General features: G+C 54.8%; 1 protein-coding gene across 4 annotated transcripts in view; it reads left to right on the plus strand.

The window, feature by feature from the left end:
* Nucleotides 1-17,998, plus strand: part of LOC124107427 (adenylate kinase 8-like) — a 61,386-nt gene extending 43,388 nt beyond the window's left edge. For all 4 annotated transcript variants that reach the window (XM_046465379.2, XM_058585966.1, XM_058585968.1 and 1 more), the window contains 2 exons: nucleotides 87-176; nucleotides 17,837-17,998. In XM_046465379.2, coding sequence (XP_046321335.1) covers nucleotides 87-176; nucleotides 17,837-17,982 — 236 coding nt within the window. In that variant the 3' untranslated portion in view covers nucleotides 17,983-17,998. The remainder of the gene's footprint in view (nucleotides 1-86; nucleotides 177-17,836) is intronic.
* The last annotated feature ends 1,707 nt before the right edge of the window (nucleotides 17,999-19,705 follow it).

Consider the following 19,705-nt stretch of genomic DNA (forward strand, 5'->3'; position numbering starts at 1 on the left):
ACACCAGCCCTGCCCCGAGGTCCCCTTTCTCCATCTTCCCTCTATTCAAGGTCTGATGGGTGTCTTTCTGCTCCTCTCCCCATCAGTGTGCTGCGGGCAGCTGCTGAAAGAGGCGGTGGCAGACAAGTCAAAAATTGGCGAGCTCATCTGGTCCTTCTTGGAGAAGAAGGTGACAGGTAGGCCAGGCTTCCCCTACCTGCCACCACCTGAGGCCTCAGAGGACGCGCCCTGCGTTCAGTGCTTGAGCACCAGGGCTCAAGGTCGGGGAAAACAACTGGGCCTTCACGTAGGCAAAGGCCCGGGCCAGTTCCTCAGTGAGGTGTTTGTGGCTACAGTGGGTCATCACTGGTGTCTAGAAGGTTCTTGCTTCTCAAAGCGGTGACATGGAGTGCTGCAAGGGGCTGCAGAGCTCCCAGGTCCTCCACTGCATGGTGAGCGGCGATGGGCCGCCAGAGGCAGGAGGTGCAGAGGGCTCTGTAGATGTGAGGACAGGCCCGCCCAGGGTGGACAGGCCACTGGTCCTCAGGGGTTTAGTGGGGGAGCAGGACTGGATGATCTTTCCAGATCCCTCCTGTCATCTGCAGTCTGAAAGCACTCTGAGTCTGACCCCTAGGAAGGACATCATTCTAGCTCAGCTTCCTGAGGCCACAGAGGAGCACAGAGAGGGCCTGAGCTGCTGAGGACACACAGTCTGCTCATGGCCAGATTTTGAGAAACTCTGCATCTCTTCCCTGGACCGTGCATTCTCCACACACCCACGTGTCTCTTGCACAAGTGCTGTGGTGCCTCCACTCAGTCGTGCAAGTTTAGATATCACATCTGACATGACCATGTGGTTGTCATGAAGAAGATCAACCCCAAACCTGTGGACACACCCCAAATCCCAGCCACTGGGAAGCCTGAGGCAGGAGGATCACAGCTTCAAGGCCAGCCTGGGCGATGTATCTGAGACCCCATCACAAAATAGAATCTAGAAAAGAGCTGGGATGCTGCTCAGTGGTGGAGCTCCTGACAGCATGACAAGGCTCTGGGTCCAACCCCCAGTACCGAGGAAAGAAGGAGGAGAAGAGAAGGCAAGGGGGAGAATCGACGCCCGTGAAGCTGCCATCCTAGCAGGCAACGGCCGTCACCTGGGCCACTGGCCAGCAAGGTTCTTCTTGCTGCCACTTTCTGGGTAGAGTGATTAATGAGGCAGCGGCTGCCTGCTCCCAGCCGTCGGCTGAGAGTGCCTGTGGGAGGCATCCTGCCCTGGCTGTCCCAAGGGGTCCTGGTCCCCAGGGTGAAGTTCAAGTGAGCAGAGAGAGATCCACGGGACCCCTGGATCTGTGCAGGGGTAGGTCAGAGGGGTTCTGTTCCAAAGTCACCGAGGGACACCCAGAATGACGCGGAGGTGAGAGGGCCAGGCAGCGAGGGAACCAGTTGGGTGTCGGTGCTTCCTAGTCTGGTTCGGTTCCAGTGCTGCCCCCACAGCTGTGTGGCCCCAAGAAACCACCCCGCCCTCTGGAGCCTCAGCTCCCCTGTGAGATGGAGGGGGGATCCCGTGACACCAGCTGGAATGTGTGGGCCCCGCGGGGTGCCACAGGGAAAGCGGCAGGACACTCGTGCTGAAGGCAGCGTGGCTCCTCTCAGCAGGTCACAGGTCTGGACTTGCCCCTGGTTATCTCAGGATGGATGGATGGGTTGGGTCCACGGTTGTGCCCAGGGACAATGGGGCATGTAACCCGGCCCTGATGTCCCCGCCTGCAGTGGCACACGCCTGCTCCCTTCCTTTCCAGGCGTTGGTCCTTACAGTTCTGGTGTCCTTGTCCTGGGTTCCTTCCTGAGGCTCCAGGGAAGAGTGTTTCTGCCTTGTCCAGGTCCTAGAGGCCCTGCATCCGGGCTCCTGCCCTCTCTTCTACCTGAAAGCCAGCAGGGTGCTCCTCTTGTCACACCCCTCTGGCTCACGCCTCCCTCCCTCCCTCTTGTGAGGACCCCACCCAAACAGTCCAGGGTAACTTCCTGTCTCAGAGGACTTGATCACATCCCCCGACAGGCCCTGTATCCACAGGTACCAGGGGCTTTGGCTGGGGAGCATTATTCTGCCCACTGTAGCTAATCACCGCCATCTGTTAAGTGCCAAAAAATTTTTTTTTTGTTATTGTTGTTTGGTTTTGGGTTTTCAGGGTGATGGGGAGGGAACCCAGGGCCTTGAATATGCCAGGCACATGCTCACCACTGAGCTACAGCCCCCGCCCCCAAACTTACTTTTTTCTAATTGTGGCCTCTTGGTTACTGGTGGTACTGGTAAGGTTGAACACCTTCTGATGAGACAGTCAGTGTAGATTCCATCTCTTGTGCATTGCCCTTCTGTAGCCTGGCCCTATTGATCTATATTTGTCTTCACTTGCTCCTTCTTTCTTTCAGTGTTTGGGATACAAATGCAAGGCCTCAGGCTTCCTAGGCAAGTGCTCTACCACTGGTCAATTCCTTAGCCACTATTTTTCAATTAAGCTATTCTTTGTTGTAATTGGTTTGTAGATGCTCTTTGCATGTTAGTGTTGTTCAAATTTTCCATTAACTTATGTATATCCACGTAATATTTTATTTATATATTTTAAGTCAATCATGAGATTGTACAGTTTTAGTGATTGTTGGGGATGGTGATATGTCACAGCCTTTAGCTCTCAGATGTCCTGGAGTATTGCAGTTCCCAAGGAGGTCATACTAGCATGTTGATTTGATTCTTTTTGAGCTCACGAGCACTTGACCTTCTAGTTTTCTTCATCCATGCTCATCACCATCTGACCGGGTAACCTTATTGCCTTTTGCCTCCCAGGGCACTGGGCACCTGCGATGGCACAGCCTAATGGACCGTCAGGTATGGGCACTGCAGTATTCACTTACCCAACTGGCATCTGCGAGGTGAATGGGAACAATTGCTAGTTCTTCCCTCTATAGGAACAGGAGTGAGTTTCCTTGAGCCCATCTGTGCCTTAGGCACCATGGCTTATCTCACCCTCCACCAGTAACAAACCCGGGAGTCCCCGTGGAGGTCAGGTGCAGACGGTTTTGGTTTGTTTGGGTTTTTCTTTTTTGGTGACTACCAAGGACCCTGAGTGCACTGTCACATTTCCCATGAGGTTGGAGAGACCTGGATAGCTTCCATCTTCAATGTTTTGTGCTTTTTTTCTTCCACGGCTTTGTGTTTGTTTAGACTATGTAGCTCTATACTTTTGCTCTCCCTACAAAATTAAAGACACAACAACAACCAGTATCATATCTTCCTAACAGAAGCAATAAATCCTGTCAATAATCCTGATCTTGCAGGATAACAAAGAATGCATTTACATTCATAACCACTAACAGAGTCTCATTAGTGGGTTGTGGAGACGCTGCAAAGAAAACCAGAGCTCTCAGCTGGCCAGGAGGAGCCTGGCACCACCCAGGCTTGGCAGGGACCACCCAGCAAAGGAAGAGATTCTCCATAGAAACTGGGTTTGTAGAGAAGATCCCACTGAACACGGAATCTACCCACCAACCACAGCCTTGCTTTTTGCTGAGTAACTGCTGTTGGTGGTCCGGTGGAGGCTGCCCCGCTTCCTAGAGTATCAATGACATCTGTGACTCAGGGTCCCCAGTCCCTGGGTGCACCTGCTCAGGTTTTGGGTGGTGAATAGCCTTGTCCCTTCTCCTAACCTTGTGTTCTGAGCTCATGAGGACATAGTCCCTGGAGCATCAGGTGTGCCACAGGCTGGGACTCTTGCATGGAGATGTGGCTGGCATCTGAGGCCATGGTTGGGCTTCCAACATCCCCTCCAAGGCCAGGTCTGAGGAGAGCTACCCACTGCATGGCCACATACTGGTGGGAACAGGGAGATGGCCCCCAGAGCGGGCTCGGGAAGATTGCTGACTGAGTGGAGGCAGAATTGGAAGGGGGTCGTCCCCCGACTCCAGGATAGAAAGTCCCTCCAGAGCACCCAAGGACAGTGGTTGGTGCACCCTCTAGACTGCAGAACTCTTGGAAGAGGGAGGCTATGGCTGTTTGCCTGTCTTCTTTGGGGGTCCACGGAGGCACCTCTGATTTCTCTCTCCTGAATCCCAGGTGCAATTTGGGTGCCCGTGGCGCTGGTGACATTCCTGGGAGCCTGGGGGAGCAGCCAGACACCTCCTTGAGGCTGTCTACATGGTGCAGGGAGCATGGCTGGTGGAGAAGGGTATGATAAGGACAGAGAGACCTCAGGCAGAGGGCTGACACCACCTGAGCAGACCCCAGTCCAGCTGCCCATCCTCAGCAGCCCCAGGCCAGACAATGTGGCGCTTCCTGGAGACAAGCCTTTTGCTCCTCTGGGTATTAGGCCTCCTCTGTGGGGACTCTGCTTGCCCATCATCTGGGCTGCTGGCCTCCTGGTCACTTGTCACAATGGTGGAGTCCCTGGAGTGACAGGCTCCCGCCCCAGCCACCCACTTGGAGCTGTGTGGCCCGGAGGTGCTGTTCTGTTCCTGTTGTGCACCTGCTGCGCAGGCGGCCTCCTCACCCTGCTGCTCCACGGGATAGATCCGAGCCTCCTTCCCCTGTGAGCCTCCTCCTCCTATTCCCCCACCAGGCCTCTGATGCTGAGTCCCAGCTGTGACCTCTACAGACTTGGTTATGTTCTTTTTTGTCCTCGCGAGTGCTGCCAACACCTCCTTCTTTGGAATCAGCAACAGAATTAATAACTGTGCTGTTTTCCCTTCTCTCCCCATTTTCTGGGCAATGGACTCTAGGGCCCCAGCTCTTGGTGATGGTGCTGTGGACAGAGGGATGGGGAGATGCTTATTCTGTGCCCTGGACTTTGAAATATATAGGTCTGACCTTCTAAACTCATTTTGACTTGAGCTGCAGAATAGAACAAATTTATTCCCCAGGGTTCTGCGAGGCCTTCTTTAAGCAGCCACTGCGGCACCGTGGACGGGGGTTGGTCTGCGAAGGACAGCAGGGTTGAGCTTGAATCATGCAGCCTTCCTCACCGGAAAGCTCCTGTCACTTGTACCTGGTAAGACATGAGTCAAAGCGATTTGGGGCTTTTGGAAAAACAAGTCCTCAGCCGTTTCTCTATCAACTGAACTGAGGCCGTTGGCCCTGATAGCCTGTGACCGTGTGTGCACCCGGGCTCTGGGCAGTCTCTTTCTCTCCAGAATCAAGCAGCGGAGCCACGAGGTCTCGGTAATCGTTCTGGTTCTCGCAGGTTGCTTGTTCTTTCTCCCGAGCTCGGCTGCCCAGGGATGGGATTAAAACCAGCCGGAGGCGATTCTTGTCTGTGCTGGTTTGAGTCTTTACTCTACGCATGAGAGATGCTCATCTTGATCCCCTCAATAGTGTGCTCAGAACATGGTGGAAGTGTCAGGACTCTGTCAGCCAAAACGTGACCCCTGCAGGGGGACTTTTGAGTGAGTTCTGGCTCTTCTCATCCCCCATTTCTCCTGGAGCAGAGGTGAGCCACTCGTTGCAGCCCCCACCAGCTCGCTGGTCAGGTAGCAGAGTGACTGACCAACAGTGCAGCAGGTAGGAAGGCCCAGACTCCTCCACACGCACCCATTCAGGTGTGAACACAGCCATTTAATTGGTGTAATAACTTTCCCCAAAGCAAAGGTCCTGGTGTGCAGAGAGAACGTGGAAGGCAGATCATTATGGAGCATTACCTGCGCTGCACCTGCACACCCCTCGATTTCCTAAACATTCCAGTCTGGAGAAGGTCCCTCATGGCCTAATAGAACCTGAGGAGAGGCGGAGGCCTGACTTGCGCTCTCTGGTAATGAGCTCTCGCCCTGGCAAACCCAGGCAGCGGAGCCCAGCTGGGGTGGTTACCAACCATCTCCAGAGCTCTTCCCTAGTCCAAGTCCCATCGGCCCAGATCAGAGCCCAGCCCACGCGCTTCATTTTTTAGGGGAATTAATATTCTCGGCACTAAATGCACACTAAAGATCCGACAATAGGCCTGCTTTTCTCTTTTGTTAAAAACTTGCAAAGAGTTGCCGAGTTGAAAGACGAAGTAAATCTCCCCATCTGAGCAGAGTGGATGCTGTTTCTTGTTTGGAGCGGGGCAGCCTGGCGAGCTGCGAGCCGTCTTCCCGGGGAGGGGAGACCCTGGGGGACCTCTGCCCGCTGCCAGTGAGCCTTCCGCGTGGTGTTTGTAGGAGCTGAACACAGCGCATGCCTCTCTAAATAATTTACCAGTTGATTAATAGACTCACAAGGGTATAATTAGTGGCGGGAGAGACAGTGGGCACAGTAACCAGCACAGCGCTTGGGGGAACAGGAGCCTTTATTTTTTTGCAGAAACTTTCTAGGGTGCTGGGCGTTTGAAGATAAGTTGGGAAGAGCTCAGTGCCTCTTCCCTTTTGAAGTGGAAATAGGACAGTTTGAATCCGTCGAGTTTAATTTTTCACAAGCTTTAGGGGCCCCGCAGAGCGGCTCCCTTTTTATTATTGAAAAAAAACTCAACATTTTTCTTTCATTTTTCTACACACACACACACACACACACACACACGCAGTCCAAGCAGTAAGTCATAAACACGCTAATTTACTTTTTTATTCAATGTGGGTTTCCCCACCTCGCCTCCCCCAGATGTGTGTTGGCATGTGCCCCCTCGCGTCCCCCAGCCAGAGGCCCCCCTGGAGGGGGCCTGGAGGTTGATTAGCGGATGCCCCCTGTAATGTATGCACTTTCCAGGACCCTCACCTCGCTCTGACAATGCTTTTGAAGTAGCTTCTTTTTTCAAGTCAAACTTTTGACTTTTCCGCTGGGACTGCTACAAAGATTTCCTTATGGAAAATAGGTAGGAGTCTTTTCAGCCCAGAGAAAGCTGCAGCCGAGCTAGCCAAATGGTGGTCGGCGGGTGTGAAAGTGCTGTTTGCATTCGGAGGACCCGAGGGCCTGTTAATGAGAGCAGTTCTGTGAAGGGGCCGGCCGACCTGGGGCCCCTGTGCACCCACAGGTTCGCACCCCATGGGAGTTGGTGTTTTTAACTAGTCCTTCATGGCCAAAGTGTGCATCGCCTTTCCGCGCTAAGTGGTGTTTTGCCGGAGGGGCAGTGCCTGGCACTGAAAGGTCAAGAGGCCTTCTGCTCAAAGCCTGGCCCGGCAGGAAAAGAGACAGTTTGGGCCTTGATTCATTCCTGCACCCATTCAAACAAATTCTCTCACCACCAAGAACAGGCTCCCGGGCTCAGGGCCAGGCCCAGCTCCGTACCATTTCTCATCCCCACGGGGCAGCCCCACAGCCTCTTGCTAGGCCAGTGCTCACCAAGTGCTTGCTGTGTGTCAGGGATCTGGTTTAAAACAAACAAAAATAAAACCCCACAGCTAAACCCAGACATTTCTGGGAAGTCCAAGGAGAGCCCAGAGGTGCAAGGTGCCCTCCTGCTCTGGCCAGAGCTTCCGAAAACATTTCCCTCTCCGCGGGCAGCCCTGTGGCCTCAGAGAAGAGCAAACCTCCAACGCACTCAGCTGTGAAATTGTCTCAGACAGGCCAGACCCTGGAGGCCCTGCCTGCTTCTCCGGGCAGGAGGTTCCTGGCGCAGCCAGGGCGGCCCAGCCAGAAGCCGTTTCCCTCTAGGGTGTCCTCCACTGACAGGGAGGACACTGCTTCTCTCTCCGAGGGCTGCAGGTGGGGCCTGCAGATCCAGGTCAGGGACAGGAGTTTTACATGGGGTTTGTCACCTAGAAGCCAGCTCTGAGGTGTCCCTGTGCAAGGAATGAAGAGGGAAGGGAGCCCAGGGACCAGGGCCTGCAGCTTTGCACCTGCTCTGAGTGAGAAGGGCGAAGTGAAGGGCAGTGGGTGACAAGGGACACTGGGCAGGGAGAGTGTGTGGGAGGCGGGAGGTGGAGAAGAGCTTCCCAGAGTGTGAAGGAGGGAAGTGTCCATCCCCCTCCCTCTCTCCCAGGCTGTCCTGAGCATCAGGGTGGAAGGTGGGAGAGCTTCCTCCTGTGGCCCTGTCCCCATCTTGGCTGCTAGGACTCTGATTCCTCCTAGGCTGCCAATCATGGCTGGGTTACTGGGAGGCAAGAGGGACTTTGTTGGGGACCTCACACACCAGAGTCCCTCCATCACTGCTCATGCACAGCCTGTCTGGAGGACTCACTCCACAGGTGGGCGGGGCTGGGAGGGTGATCAGTCCCCAACACCTGCATGGCTCAGGGGGGAGCTCAGCCAACATTTGTGAATGAGTGAGTGACCATGTGACGGCTGATCTGGGTCCCTGTGGTGTGGACAGTGCCAGGCACTGTGCAGGTGAGACCCCCTTCAATCTTGAGGGAAGCGAGAGATGGGCTGCAGGGGACAGCGGGCAGCCTGACGGGCTTCTAGAGAGGCAGCGAGTGTCGGTCCAGTTGGCACTGGTTACTTATGGGTCTGGGCTCTAGAAGAACAAGGGCCATGGGGCCTCTGTCTGAGCCTCAGCTTCCACAGTGTCCCGCGGGCACTCAGACATCCACAGTCGTTTGTGGCTGTGTGTGTGCCGTGGAAGCCCCGGGCACGGCCGCAGCCAGCAGGTATCGGCTGCCGTGATTGCCGTCGTCGTCAGCACAATAGTGGTGCCAAGGGGGTGGTAGCAAGTCCTGTTGGGCACGTGTATATTTCATATATGGGTTTATTTTTGTTTTATTTATTTATTTTTTTGGTCTCACTCTTCCTATGACTGCCACCGGCTTTGGGGGCCTGGTCCTGTGGTGCCCAGGAACTGGTGAAGCTCCAGTTTACCCCAACTCTGGAGCCCCAATGACTTACTGTAGTGCAATGAGCTAGCACAACTTAATGACATAAAATGGTGATTAGTTCCTGATTTGATGGCAAGGATCTGGGGCAGAGTTGGCAGGGAGGGCTTGGCTGCTCCGTGCTGAGATGGCTCAGACAGAATCACCTACCTATGCACCTCAGTTTGGGTGTCCAGCTGGTGCTCTGCTGGGGCAGGGGTGCCCAGCGGACTCCTCATTCCCAGCCTGGCACCTGGGCTGATGCGCTGGAATTGACCGCCAGGCCCTTTCCCTGCAGCCCCCTGGGGCTGTCTTGGCTTCTTCATGGCCTGGCAGCTGCAGGCCAGCTCCTCCTTACCTAGAGCCAGCATCCCAAGGGGTCTAAGGGTGGCAGGGGCCAGAGGTGGTGATCAGCCATGAGGCTCCTGAGGACCCAGCCTCAGATGCAAGAGCAGGGTAATTAGCCCTTCCTTCACCTCGAGCAGGGTAGCAATGAAGGCGCGGCCATCTTTAATCCACTACACCAGGGAGGGCTTGATCTGGGTGGTCCAGGTTTGCTTAGGGTGCCTGTGAGGCAGATCACAGTTTCCAGTTTCTTAGAAGCTGGAACTCTGCACACTCCCAACCTGAAAATCCAATTCTGTTCTTTTCATAATGGATTTTTCCGTTGGATTTAAATGCAAACTCCAAGCTAATCCAATGATAGCTGGGTGGCCTTGGGCAAGTCATTTCTTCTTTCTGTGCCTGTTTCCCAGTCTGTGAAGTGGGATGCTGTCACTCCTTCTGTAGGACTGTTATGATGGTTACCTTAAATGAATATTTGTGTTGGAATAAATGCTTTGGCCAGAGCCGACTCCCAGTGCACTGTAGAACACACACCCGCTGTGTGAGCTCGTCACTGTGTCTCCTCCATCCCAGAACCCCAGGCTCGCAGCCCCATTCCCTGCTTTCCTATGGGGGCCCACTTTCTTCTCACTGATTGTCTGGGTAACAGCATCCTGGCTGCTTTTGAGATGGGGGAGAAATAACCACCTCTGAGCCCCCCATTCATTCAAATGAAGGGAAAATCATGTTCTTTAAACTCTGCTCTGCAGCACAGACTGTTAATGCAGTGCACCTGGGCAATGCAGCACACACACCCCTGTCTTCTCACTCTCCCAGAGTCTCTCGATTTCATTGAAAGAGGTAAAAATGCACTTTGAGATATGAATAATTATCCCATTGTTACGGTTGGCCAATGGAGCATTTTTGTTTAATAAGTCGTAATCATTGGCTAAGTACTGCACCAGTTATTTATAGAAGAGTGCCCATTTTTTAGTGGTCTTTTTTCTTATCTAAAACTTCATAAAACGGAGAAACTGAGATGTCTGCTGTTGGTCAGCTCTGCTACAGAGATGGGCGTGTCAGTGCTGCATGGGCGATGCGCTTCTTGCACAGATGTGGCAGAGGAGGGGGTGGTAGAGGGTGGGCAGCCACTTTCTGAGGGTGAGTGCACAGAGGGTTCCAGAACCAAGAGCCCCAGGCGAATGTACTGCCCTAGCCCTGAAAAACTCCAGCATCAAAGCATTGTTATTTCTTGGCACTGTTTTCTTTCAAGAAATACCCATGTCATTAGGAAGAAATTAGACGTTGAAATAGAGACTTTTGGAATGCAGCCGCAGCCTTAGAAGATGTTCAATCTTGTACCTGGGCAGCCAGGCCCAGAGACACAGGAGTTTGTCTGGGGAAAGGGACCCAGTTTACCAAAGAGGCAGCTCGGGCCAGTGGGCTTTTGCCCCCTGCAGAATTGCCTGGTTCTGCTGGTGGGCCAGTTGGGTTTCTCAGCGTCTCCCTTGCAGGTCTGGAGATGATCCTTGCAGCCTGAGAAATGCTCACTTGGTGCAGGGTCTCCGATCGACCAGCAGGTGGCAGTACATAACAAACAAACGGCCTTGCTGGTGGACGCCCTGGCGCCCTCGGGGTCCCAGCACCCAGCAGGTCCAAGGCATCCTGACTTCCAGCTGCAGCTTGGTGAAGGCTTGCGGCCTCAGCTGCCAGGAGTCAGTACCACCCAGAGAGTGCTTGTCTCCCAGACATTGTTAATTTAACAATTACAGTGCGATTACAGTGCTATTAAGCAGCACCCTGAAGGCCCTGCCCCACCCTTGCGCAGAGCACCTAGCTTTCTGGGGAAGAGACCCTTGGTGGGGGTGTGACCCCTTTTCTTTCAAGTATCAGGGTAATTACATGGAAATTAAAACAAAACCAAAAAGCAGCCCTTCCTCCTCCACAGTCCTGTTCTTTTTCTATCCTGTCCCCTTCAGGGGCGGGGGCAGCCCAGGAGCTGTGCTGGGTGCTGGGGTGTCCGCAGGCCTGACACAGTCTCAGGGGACTTCAGGAGGGCTGGAGGAGGGAAGGAAGTTGGAGAGTGAGGGCATGTGAGGATAGGAACAGTGGGTGAGGTGTGGGGTGGCGTTGGAGGGGAGGACACGGCGTGGTCTCTCATGCATAGGTGGCCTGGGGTGTCCAGTGTCTGTGGTGCCCCTGGGCCTGTGTGTGTGGAGGGCCTTGGTAGCGAGTGCCTGGGTAGGAGCAGTGTGTGCCTGGTGTGCTTGGGTGGGCCTGTGAGGGCGTGGGGGTCAGCAGGGGTGTGGGGAGGTGCCTCGCCCTTCCTGAGTGGCCCCAGGGTGCCAAGGGGCCCTCGTCGGCCTGGGGCCCTTACCTTTAGGTGCCAGCTGAGGGAGCCCTTTCCTTTCCTCTGCTTTTTGTCCACCTTCCTGAGAACCCCAGCGACCTTAATGTCCCTCCTGATTCTGTCCCCCAACCTAGCCCCAGCCCAGGAACATGAAGAACATGCAACACAGGAACATGCAGAACGCTGTGGCCCCAGGACTTTGCGGTGACACAGACAGCAAGCAGCCAGGTGCAGGGGGAGCTGGGTGTCCAGGGCGGGCTCCCGGCAGCCTGGGTGCTCTGGGGGCCTCCACAACTCCCCTCACACACTCCCTGACGGATGTGGGACCAGCGGCACGGTAGGAGTCGGTCCCTCCAGTTCCATCTCATGGGCAGCCAGACTGGAGCTGGTGCCGCTCGGTCTGAAGTGTGGAGTGGAGGTGGCGGAAGGAGCCTGACCTGGAGCCTTGAACCTGGGCCTTTAACAACAGCTCCGCCTTTGAGACGGGAGCCTGGCCAGGGTTTTTGGGTGGAGGGGTACCTGGCAGAACTGCAGGGCCTAGGAGCATGCCCCCTGCCAGCGTCTCCCCACCAACCCTGCACCAAGCACCCCCGCCAGCAGGGAATCAGTGGATTGAGATTTTAATAAACTCAAGGCCAACTTGAGGGCTGCCATCTTTCACGGAAGAGCTTGGGGGAAAAAAAAAAACAACCCTAAACTAAATAGTTGCGTGGCCTCATGAAATAATGGGATACTTATATCTTGCACTTTGCTGACTTCAGGCTGACAGGACATTCCAGAGAGGGAGCCCTTGGCGTAGCTTGTAGGAAGGGTGAGATGTTAACTGTCAGACCCAGAAATCAAGCCTGAGGCATCTGACTTAATGGTGGAAGACTTCAGACGCCCTGAGAGGCCTCTGCGCTAGCAGGATAAAGGGTAAATGGACCGTTACCAAGGGGACTCTGAATCCAGCAGCCACACTGGGAGAGCTGGCCTGGCCGGTCGGAGCCCAGGCTGGGAACATGAGCAAACAGCCCGCAGGAAGAGAGTGGGCAGGGGCAGCAGGGACAGAGGCCCAGAGAAGCCATCTCCAGGCCCGGGCTGGGTTTGCTGTCTTTGGGGTCCCCTTCCCCTGGACCGTGCACATTGCTGCTGGCAAGAGAGGCTGCCTGGGCAAGGGCAGTGGCCTCCAGGGCAGCGGCCAAGGGGTCTGTCCTCTGTCGTCTGGCAGGCGTGCTCCCCTCGCTTCCTCCCAGATAGGGCAACATAGTTGGTCTCCCCAGAGAAGTCCTGTGGCCCTCGGAGCCAGTTCTGGGAGAGGACCCCGAGCTCCTCAGCCTCACAGCCCTGCGGGGCCCGCGCAGCTTTGCCAGGATTCTGCAGAGTGTCCTGAACTGTGGAGCTAGAGAAGGACAGGGCCTTCCACACCCCAGGGCCCCCAGAGGGAGCCACCTCCTGGGCACAGGATGGCCTTGGCCTGGGGAATGGGCTCTCTGGGTGGCCAGGTCTACCTCCTTTGGGCATTGGTTTCCTTTTATAGAAAGACAGTTTCAGGGCTGGGGATGGGGTTCAGGGTGAACTACTTATCCAGCGTACTCAAGCCAGAGTTCTGTCCCCAGAACCAGAGGGGAAGGCAACATGCTTCTTAAGCTGACTTTTAAATTATAATTATTAGTATATAGTGATCATACAGAATAATGGGTTTCATTGTGACAATGTCATACATCTGTATGCCACATCCCACATATCCACCTGCCCTGATGTCCTCTCTCACTCCCTTGTCCCTTCCCCCTTCCAGGCTAGTCCCCTTGCAATGCTCATGTCAGCTTTTTTTTCTAGATCCCAAACATGACAGTGATGCTTCTCTTTCTGTTCTTGTCTTTTGTCTATAGCTCTATCCATTTTCCTGCAAATGACAAGATTTCATTCTTTTTATGGCTGAATGACACTCCATTGTGTGTGTGTATGTGTGTGTGTGTGTGTGTGTGCATGCCCATGCTAGGAAGCCCCCTGCCACTGAGCTTTTAATTTAATTTTAAGTCAGAGTCTTGCTAGGTTGTCCAGGCTGGCCTTGAACTTGGGATCCTCCTGTCTCAGCCTCCTGAGTCGATGGGATTACAGGCTTGCGCTGCCTGCCCAGCTCATACAACACTTTATAAATGAAAAGAGAATATTGTTCCTTTGGGTACCCATGGCCAGCATACTGAGCCCACAGGTGCTCAAGGCCCCCCTGTTGCACCTGGAACCCCCCCCCCCAGCCCAGAGACCCCCAGCAAATCCCAGGCATCAGCAAGTTTCTCTCGGCTGCTTGTTTAACTTGAGAACAGGTAACTGTGTGTAGCTGGAAGGGATGGAAGAGAGAAGGGTCTTCCTGACCAGTCTCCGTTCCCTCAGGACTTGGTAAGGCTTCCCCGGGGACATCCCTTTTGAATGGAGACTGGGTTCCCACAATAGGGGGTCAGGCTGGCTCCCTGGTGAGAGAGGGGGCTGCTTTATTGGTCACGTGCGAGGGCGGGCCTGTGGGTTGGCTCGGGAGGAGCCTTGTGCTAAAGAGGAGTCCGCAGCTGTTCCCAGGCCCCCGAGTCTGCTGTCCAGCCCAGGCGAGGCCCTTGGCCCCTGTGGTCCCCGTCTCGCAAGGCAGGCGTGAAGCAGGCACCACAGCGATGGCTACTGATGGACTCCTCAGCAGGAGGTGTGGGGTCATTTCTTCCTGCCTCCTGAAGAGGGGCTGTTGCGGCTCCTGTTCCAGTAGGACTCTGTCTCTGCTTCACTGGCTTCCCAGTCTTCCAGCAGGTGCCCCCGCGGGTCCCCCTCCCACTCCTCCCAGCCTTGCGGTTTCCAGCCAGGACTGTGTTGGATGGGGTCCTTGTGCCCTCTTGATGCTGGTGCCCTGGGCTCCAGAACCAGAGGGATCGGTGGACTCTGGAGCGTCACGTGGTGGCCGCTCCTCGCTCTCCTGTGTGTTTAAACAGTTACACAAAAGTTTATGTTTAGGGCTGGGCCAGTGCCTCAGTGGGAGAGCGCGTGCCTTGCATGCCTGGGGCACTGGGTTCCATCCTCAGCACCACATAAATAAATAAAATAAAGGTGTTGTGTCCATCTACAACTAAAAAAAGGTTTAAATTGGTCCTCATTCCACAAGCCAGTTGTTGAGCTGCTTTTCACAGGTGTCCCATCCTAGGACCTTTTATAAAGGTTGCCCAGTGTCTGGGGGACACTCTGCATGTCCCAATGTCACTATGGTGAACAGTTCTGTTAAATTTTCTTCCTTTTTTTTCTTCTAACACATTACCTTTATTTTTATGTGCGTGACCCGCCCGACCCGCCCGTGACCCGCCTGTGCTAGGCGTGTGCTCTACTGCTGAGCCCCAGCCCAGCCCTGACAGGTCTTTGACACACCTCTTCCCGTAGGTAGGGTGCTTCTTAGACTAGGACAGGGGGTGGCCAAAGGGCGTGGGAACTGGGAGTCTCCCCCCAGGGATCTCTGTTACCCAAAGGCCAAAGGAAGACAAGTCTCTGGAGGAGGAGAGGAGGCTGTCTGGCCCGTTCTCCCAGCCGAGGAACTTCTCTGGACTGGGCTAAATGTGGCTGAGCCGCCAGAGCTCCAGGGACACTGGCCAAGGAGGCACGAGAACAGCTGAGGGCTGGATGGGAGGGCGATGCGCCAACTGGCAAGTCGCGTTAGCACGCCCTCGTCAGGCCTCGGCTTCCCAACTTCAAAATGCGGGAGGTCCTGGGGATGACCTCGAGCCCTCGAGAAAGCTGCAGTTCAGATGTTGGGCCTCCTGGGCCTCCTGGGCCTCCCTGGCATCTTGGCTTCCAAGAACGGTCATTATGAACAATCAGAAAATATCTGGCCCCACATTGTCCTCACCACAGAGTAAGGAGGCCCTAATGGGCCTGGGTGTCCACGTTCGGATCTCAGCCAATGTGACTGCGTCAGAGGCCGCCTCGGCCAGTCACACCAACAGTCTCCATCATTGGCATCGTCTCTTCCTGAAGTGGTTGTCTACTCAGGTGTTGTTTGTCTCCCCCACAAGAACACAGACCTGCAGAGGGCAGGCCCTGTGTCCTGCCTGACGTCAGAGCCAAGCTGAGCCCTGTGCCCGGCACTAGCCACGTGCTGATAGCCACCCCCTGGAGGGAGCCCTGGGGAGGCTTATTGTGCCCAAGTTCTTGTCTAGGTGTGAACCCCAGCAGCATTCCAGGTGGGCCTAGACACCCCGGTGTTCCTGATCACAAGGGTTCTGGGTCAGAGAGCTGACGATTACTGCAGCACACAGTACCTTCAGAGCTGGGTCCCCACGCCCCAGCCCTTCAGGGGTGGAGCCCTGATTTCCTGGGCTGCAGAGCTTTTGGAGGTGCTGGACAGCTCCCAGCTCCAGCCACCTGACCCTAGAGTGCAGACAAGTCCTACTGGGGAGAGGAAGAGGAGGTCACCGGGTTACAACCCGAGAATGTAAGCAAGCACCTCAGCTGAGGACCCGATCACCTGGTGGTCTCTAACTTCCAAGGCTGGCTTGGGCTCAGCATCCTAGACTCGCTGGCCACAGAGAAACCAGAAAATGTTCTTGAACCTCTGTTCCCTGACACACATCTCCTGGATCAAACCAAGCCACCATCATAGAGTGTCTGCTGCACGCCAGGCCTCTTGTGGCAGATGCAAGCTGAGGCTGCAGGTGGACGGCCTGGTGGGCATCGTTGCTCAGGCAGGCCTGGGTCCTGCTTTGGGAGGGCCGGAGCCATGCTCCCAGCCTCGACTGCAGCTTCCCCAGAGTCGGTCAAGTTGGTCTCGTTTGGTCAGCTGCAGTGACACTTTTGAAAAGGGAGGCCTCCTGTCTGTCTGTCCTTATCCACTGGATACCAGGCACTGTGTTGGGCACAGAAAAGGTTAGTAGGCCCAGTCCTTTGTCCTTGTGAGACCCACTGTCTTTTGTGAGTGGCAGACATTCACTGAAGAATCACCCAGAACAAAGGAAGGAGGGTGGTAAGTGCAGGTGCAGCCCAGGCTGGGGACAGTCCTTGGCGTCTTCCCCGGAGGGAATTTTCCCTGGTCCTGAGTCCCGAGGCCGCAGCGCAAAGGCCTTTCCTTGGCCAGGCCCATGTAAGAAGATGTTGTGGACAAAGGGAAGGAGGAAGGCAGGATCCAGAGCTTGCCAGGCCTGTGGCAGTGGGGGCGGGGGCGGGGGCTGATTTTTTTCTCAAAGCACAGAGAGCCACTGCCAGGATGCCGGGAGAGGGGAGAGGGGCGAGGGGCGGAATCAGCCAATGCAATTTTTACCAGGGCAGACAGCCACGTGTTCCGTTAAGTAGAATCCCTTTCCTGTTCCTTCCTAGGAACTAGAGAAGAAAGGTTGAAAGACAGGAGAAAAACCAAATTTGATGAGATGCAAATTGCTTGGGATAAGTTTTGCATTTCTTTGGTGACAAGGGTGTCACCCAGTGCATGCTGGCACAGAGAAGAGCAGCAGTTGTGATCTACCGCTTACCCCCAGGTTCACCTGGCGGTCAGTGGGGCGTGGGGTGGCCTTGGAGACTTCATAAGTGCCTTAGAGCCACTTGCCAGGCCCAAGGGCAGAAGCTTCCAGAGAAACTGCTGAACACTGTCACTGTGGTTGCTGCACAGCAGCCCACCTGGGCCACCTTCACAGCAAACAGTGGTAACATTTACCAAGTATTTCTGGGAAATGAGTGCAAAGTGCGGGAAGCGCAGTGCTAATCGCTGGGACGCAGTACATCGGCAACACAGGGCACTTAATGAGCCTGGGAGGGCGGGATTCCAGGAGAGAAATGTCAGTCGCAGCAATGTCAATAAGAGGCTTCCAACGTCTTCGTCTTCTCCGTGGGACTGTATTTCAGTCTCCAGTTACAAATGATTCTTGAGAGAGACTCGGGTCCAAGGATCAAGGACGGGAGACTCAGGGATAGCAAGGGCAGGGGTGCTTGTGGACCCAAATTAGCAGAGAGCAGCCAGGGCACCAACGAGACCCCATCTGAAGAATACTAGAACTTGGGGCTTCGTGTTCTGCCGTGAAAAGTGATTGCTGCAGAGCTGGATCATTGTGGGGTGCTCTGACCTGAATGTTTGTGTCCCCCTCAAAATGCCTATGTTGAAGCCTAACCCCAAGATGACAGTACGAGGAAGTAGGGCTTCTGGTCAGGTTGCTGGTGATAGGGGAACTGCCCTCGTGTCATCGAAGGCCTGGGAACTACCCTGGCTGCCCATGGTGATGGGATCTTGTCTAGGTCAGGGAAGGACAAAGTCACCAGGACATTCCCCATCTCAGGCAGACCGGTTTCTTCCAACCTCTTATTGCTGGGACATAGAGGAAGCTGGAAGCAGGTGTCCCAAGTGGCTCCGCCTACACCCACCTCTTCAGCAGCTCAGCCTGTGGGCCAGAAAGGCCAGGAAGCCACCGGCCGGGGCCCAGACCAGCAGGCGGACCCTCACTCACTCTCCTTTCTCTGCAGTCCCTGACAGCATCATCATGAAGATGCTGGCTGAACGCCTGGACCGGCAGGACTGTGTGCAGAAAGGGTGGGTGCTGCATGGCGTCCCCCGAGACTTGGACCAGGCACAGAAGCTCGACAGCCTGGGCTACATCCCCAACAGGTGAGCGGTCTTGCCAGAGCCAGGCCTGCCTGAGCCCTGGGCATTCTCCCTCCAGGGCTCAGAGAACTGGGTCCATCTGACAGTGTTCTCATGTTCTTGAAGTGGGACGGACGCGGTCCACCCATTCCCACCTACCCGCCCCACTTGCCCTGGGCACTAGGAGTTGAGCTAGGGTTCGATCCCTGGCTTTCATGCTCCTTCTGGATCTGATATCTTCACCCATAAATGGGAATAAATACCATAGTCGCCTTCCTTGTGAGATTGTTGTGCAAATCAACTGATATTTTCTTCTACTATTTCAATAGTTTCACTTTTTTTGCACTTAAATCTTTGATGCCCTTGGTATTTGTCTTACTGTGGGGTATGCAGTGTGAGTCTTCTTTGTCCCAGGTGGCTAACATTTGTTCCAGAACCATGCTGAATACTGTTGAGTAGCCTTGCCTTCCTCCACTGCCTTGAACCTGCGAGGGGCCGCAGTCGTAGTGGTGTGGAACGAAGCGAAGGCCAGCCAGGGTCAGGGCTACTTGATGAGAGCTCGTGGGGGCAGGGGGCAGAGGCTGCAGGCAGGCAAGTGGGCCAGGGCAGCTTCCTCCCGAGCAAGCTGTTGGCCTGGGGAGCTGGGCTGGGCCGACGTGAAGTGGGCATCCTGCATGATTGGTGAGGGAGCATATTTGGCTTCCTCTACGTTGGGAATGGTGGCAAAGTAAGGGAAGCTGGTCCTGACTCTTGGGGCTGAGGGCTCCTCGTTGGGTTCCTGGGCAGTTGCTGTGGATTGTGGTTCTGGTTCTGCTTTTGTGTATGGTCTGACCATTGTCCATTTGTATGTCCAGCCTCTCAAAATACGTGGGTCCCTTTCTGAACGTTCTGTTTTCCACGTGTCCGTTTCTGCAGCAGTGCCACACTGCTCACATGTTTCAATATAAATGCAGGCCAAGGCCCTCCCATCACTCTCTCTATCATCTGTTCTACACGCTCATTGCTCCTGGTGAAGGCTGTAGCACTTTCACGATGTGTAAGGACAACTGCCGGGGACTTGAATGGGACCTGCCTTCCGACTGTAAGCTGATGTGGGGTCTCAGGTGTTGGAACACAGCACTCTTGGGCCACACTGTGAAGCATATTTCCGTGTGGTGTTATCTGTGGTTGTTCTTGTTGAGACTTTGATGAAGTGATTTCTCCTCCTTATTTTCTAGGGTTGTTCAGGAGAACAGAAACAGGATTGATTTTCCCTGTTGATTCTGTGCTCCAGCCTCCTTCTAGAACCCTCTGCCTGTCCCTGGAAGTATTGCAGCTGGTCCTTCTGCGCCCGCAGATGTTTGGCCTGTGCCCCTCCTTTCAGCCACAGTGCTGCCCTGGCTGGCGCCGTATTGGCTGGGCAGTGCTTGCAGAACCAGGCCGGCCGGGGGCTGTTTTCCTGACCCGAGGGCTGTCTTGGTAGGCAGCACCGCTGGCCACAGGCTTTGGTTTGAGGGATATGCATTTTCCATAAAGTTACAGAACTAGGGCTCCATGGGTGTAAAATGTCTGAAGGGGATATTGAATTTTATAAAGTCCATTTTAAGAAAATTTACAATGTTTTTCTCTTTACGACATGTCCCATGTTCGAGTAATGACTTACGTCAGTACCTTTTCTAACAGTGGTCAGGATCTTGGGCTGGGTCGTGGCATGTTAGTCTCTCAATACTGCTTGTGGCAGGTAGACTTTTGACCCTCATGACATTTGCCCC

Source organism: Marmota monax, unplaced genomic scaffold (genome assembly GCF_021218885.2).
Source record: "Marmota monax isolate L192 unplaced genomic scaffold, Marmota_monax_Labrador192_F-V1.1 WCK01_AAM20220418_F8-fsc00167, whole genome shotgun sequence".
Lineage (NCBI taxonomy): Eukaryota > Metazoa > Chordata > Mammalia > Rodentia > Sciuridae > Marmota > Marmota monax.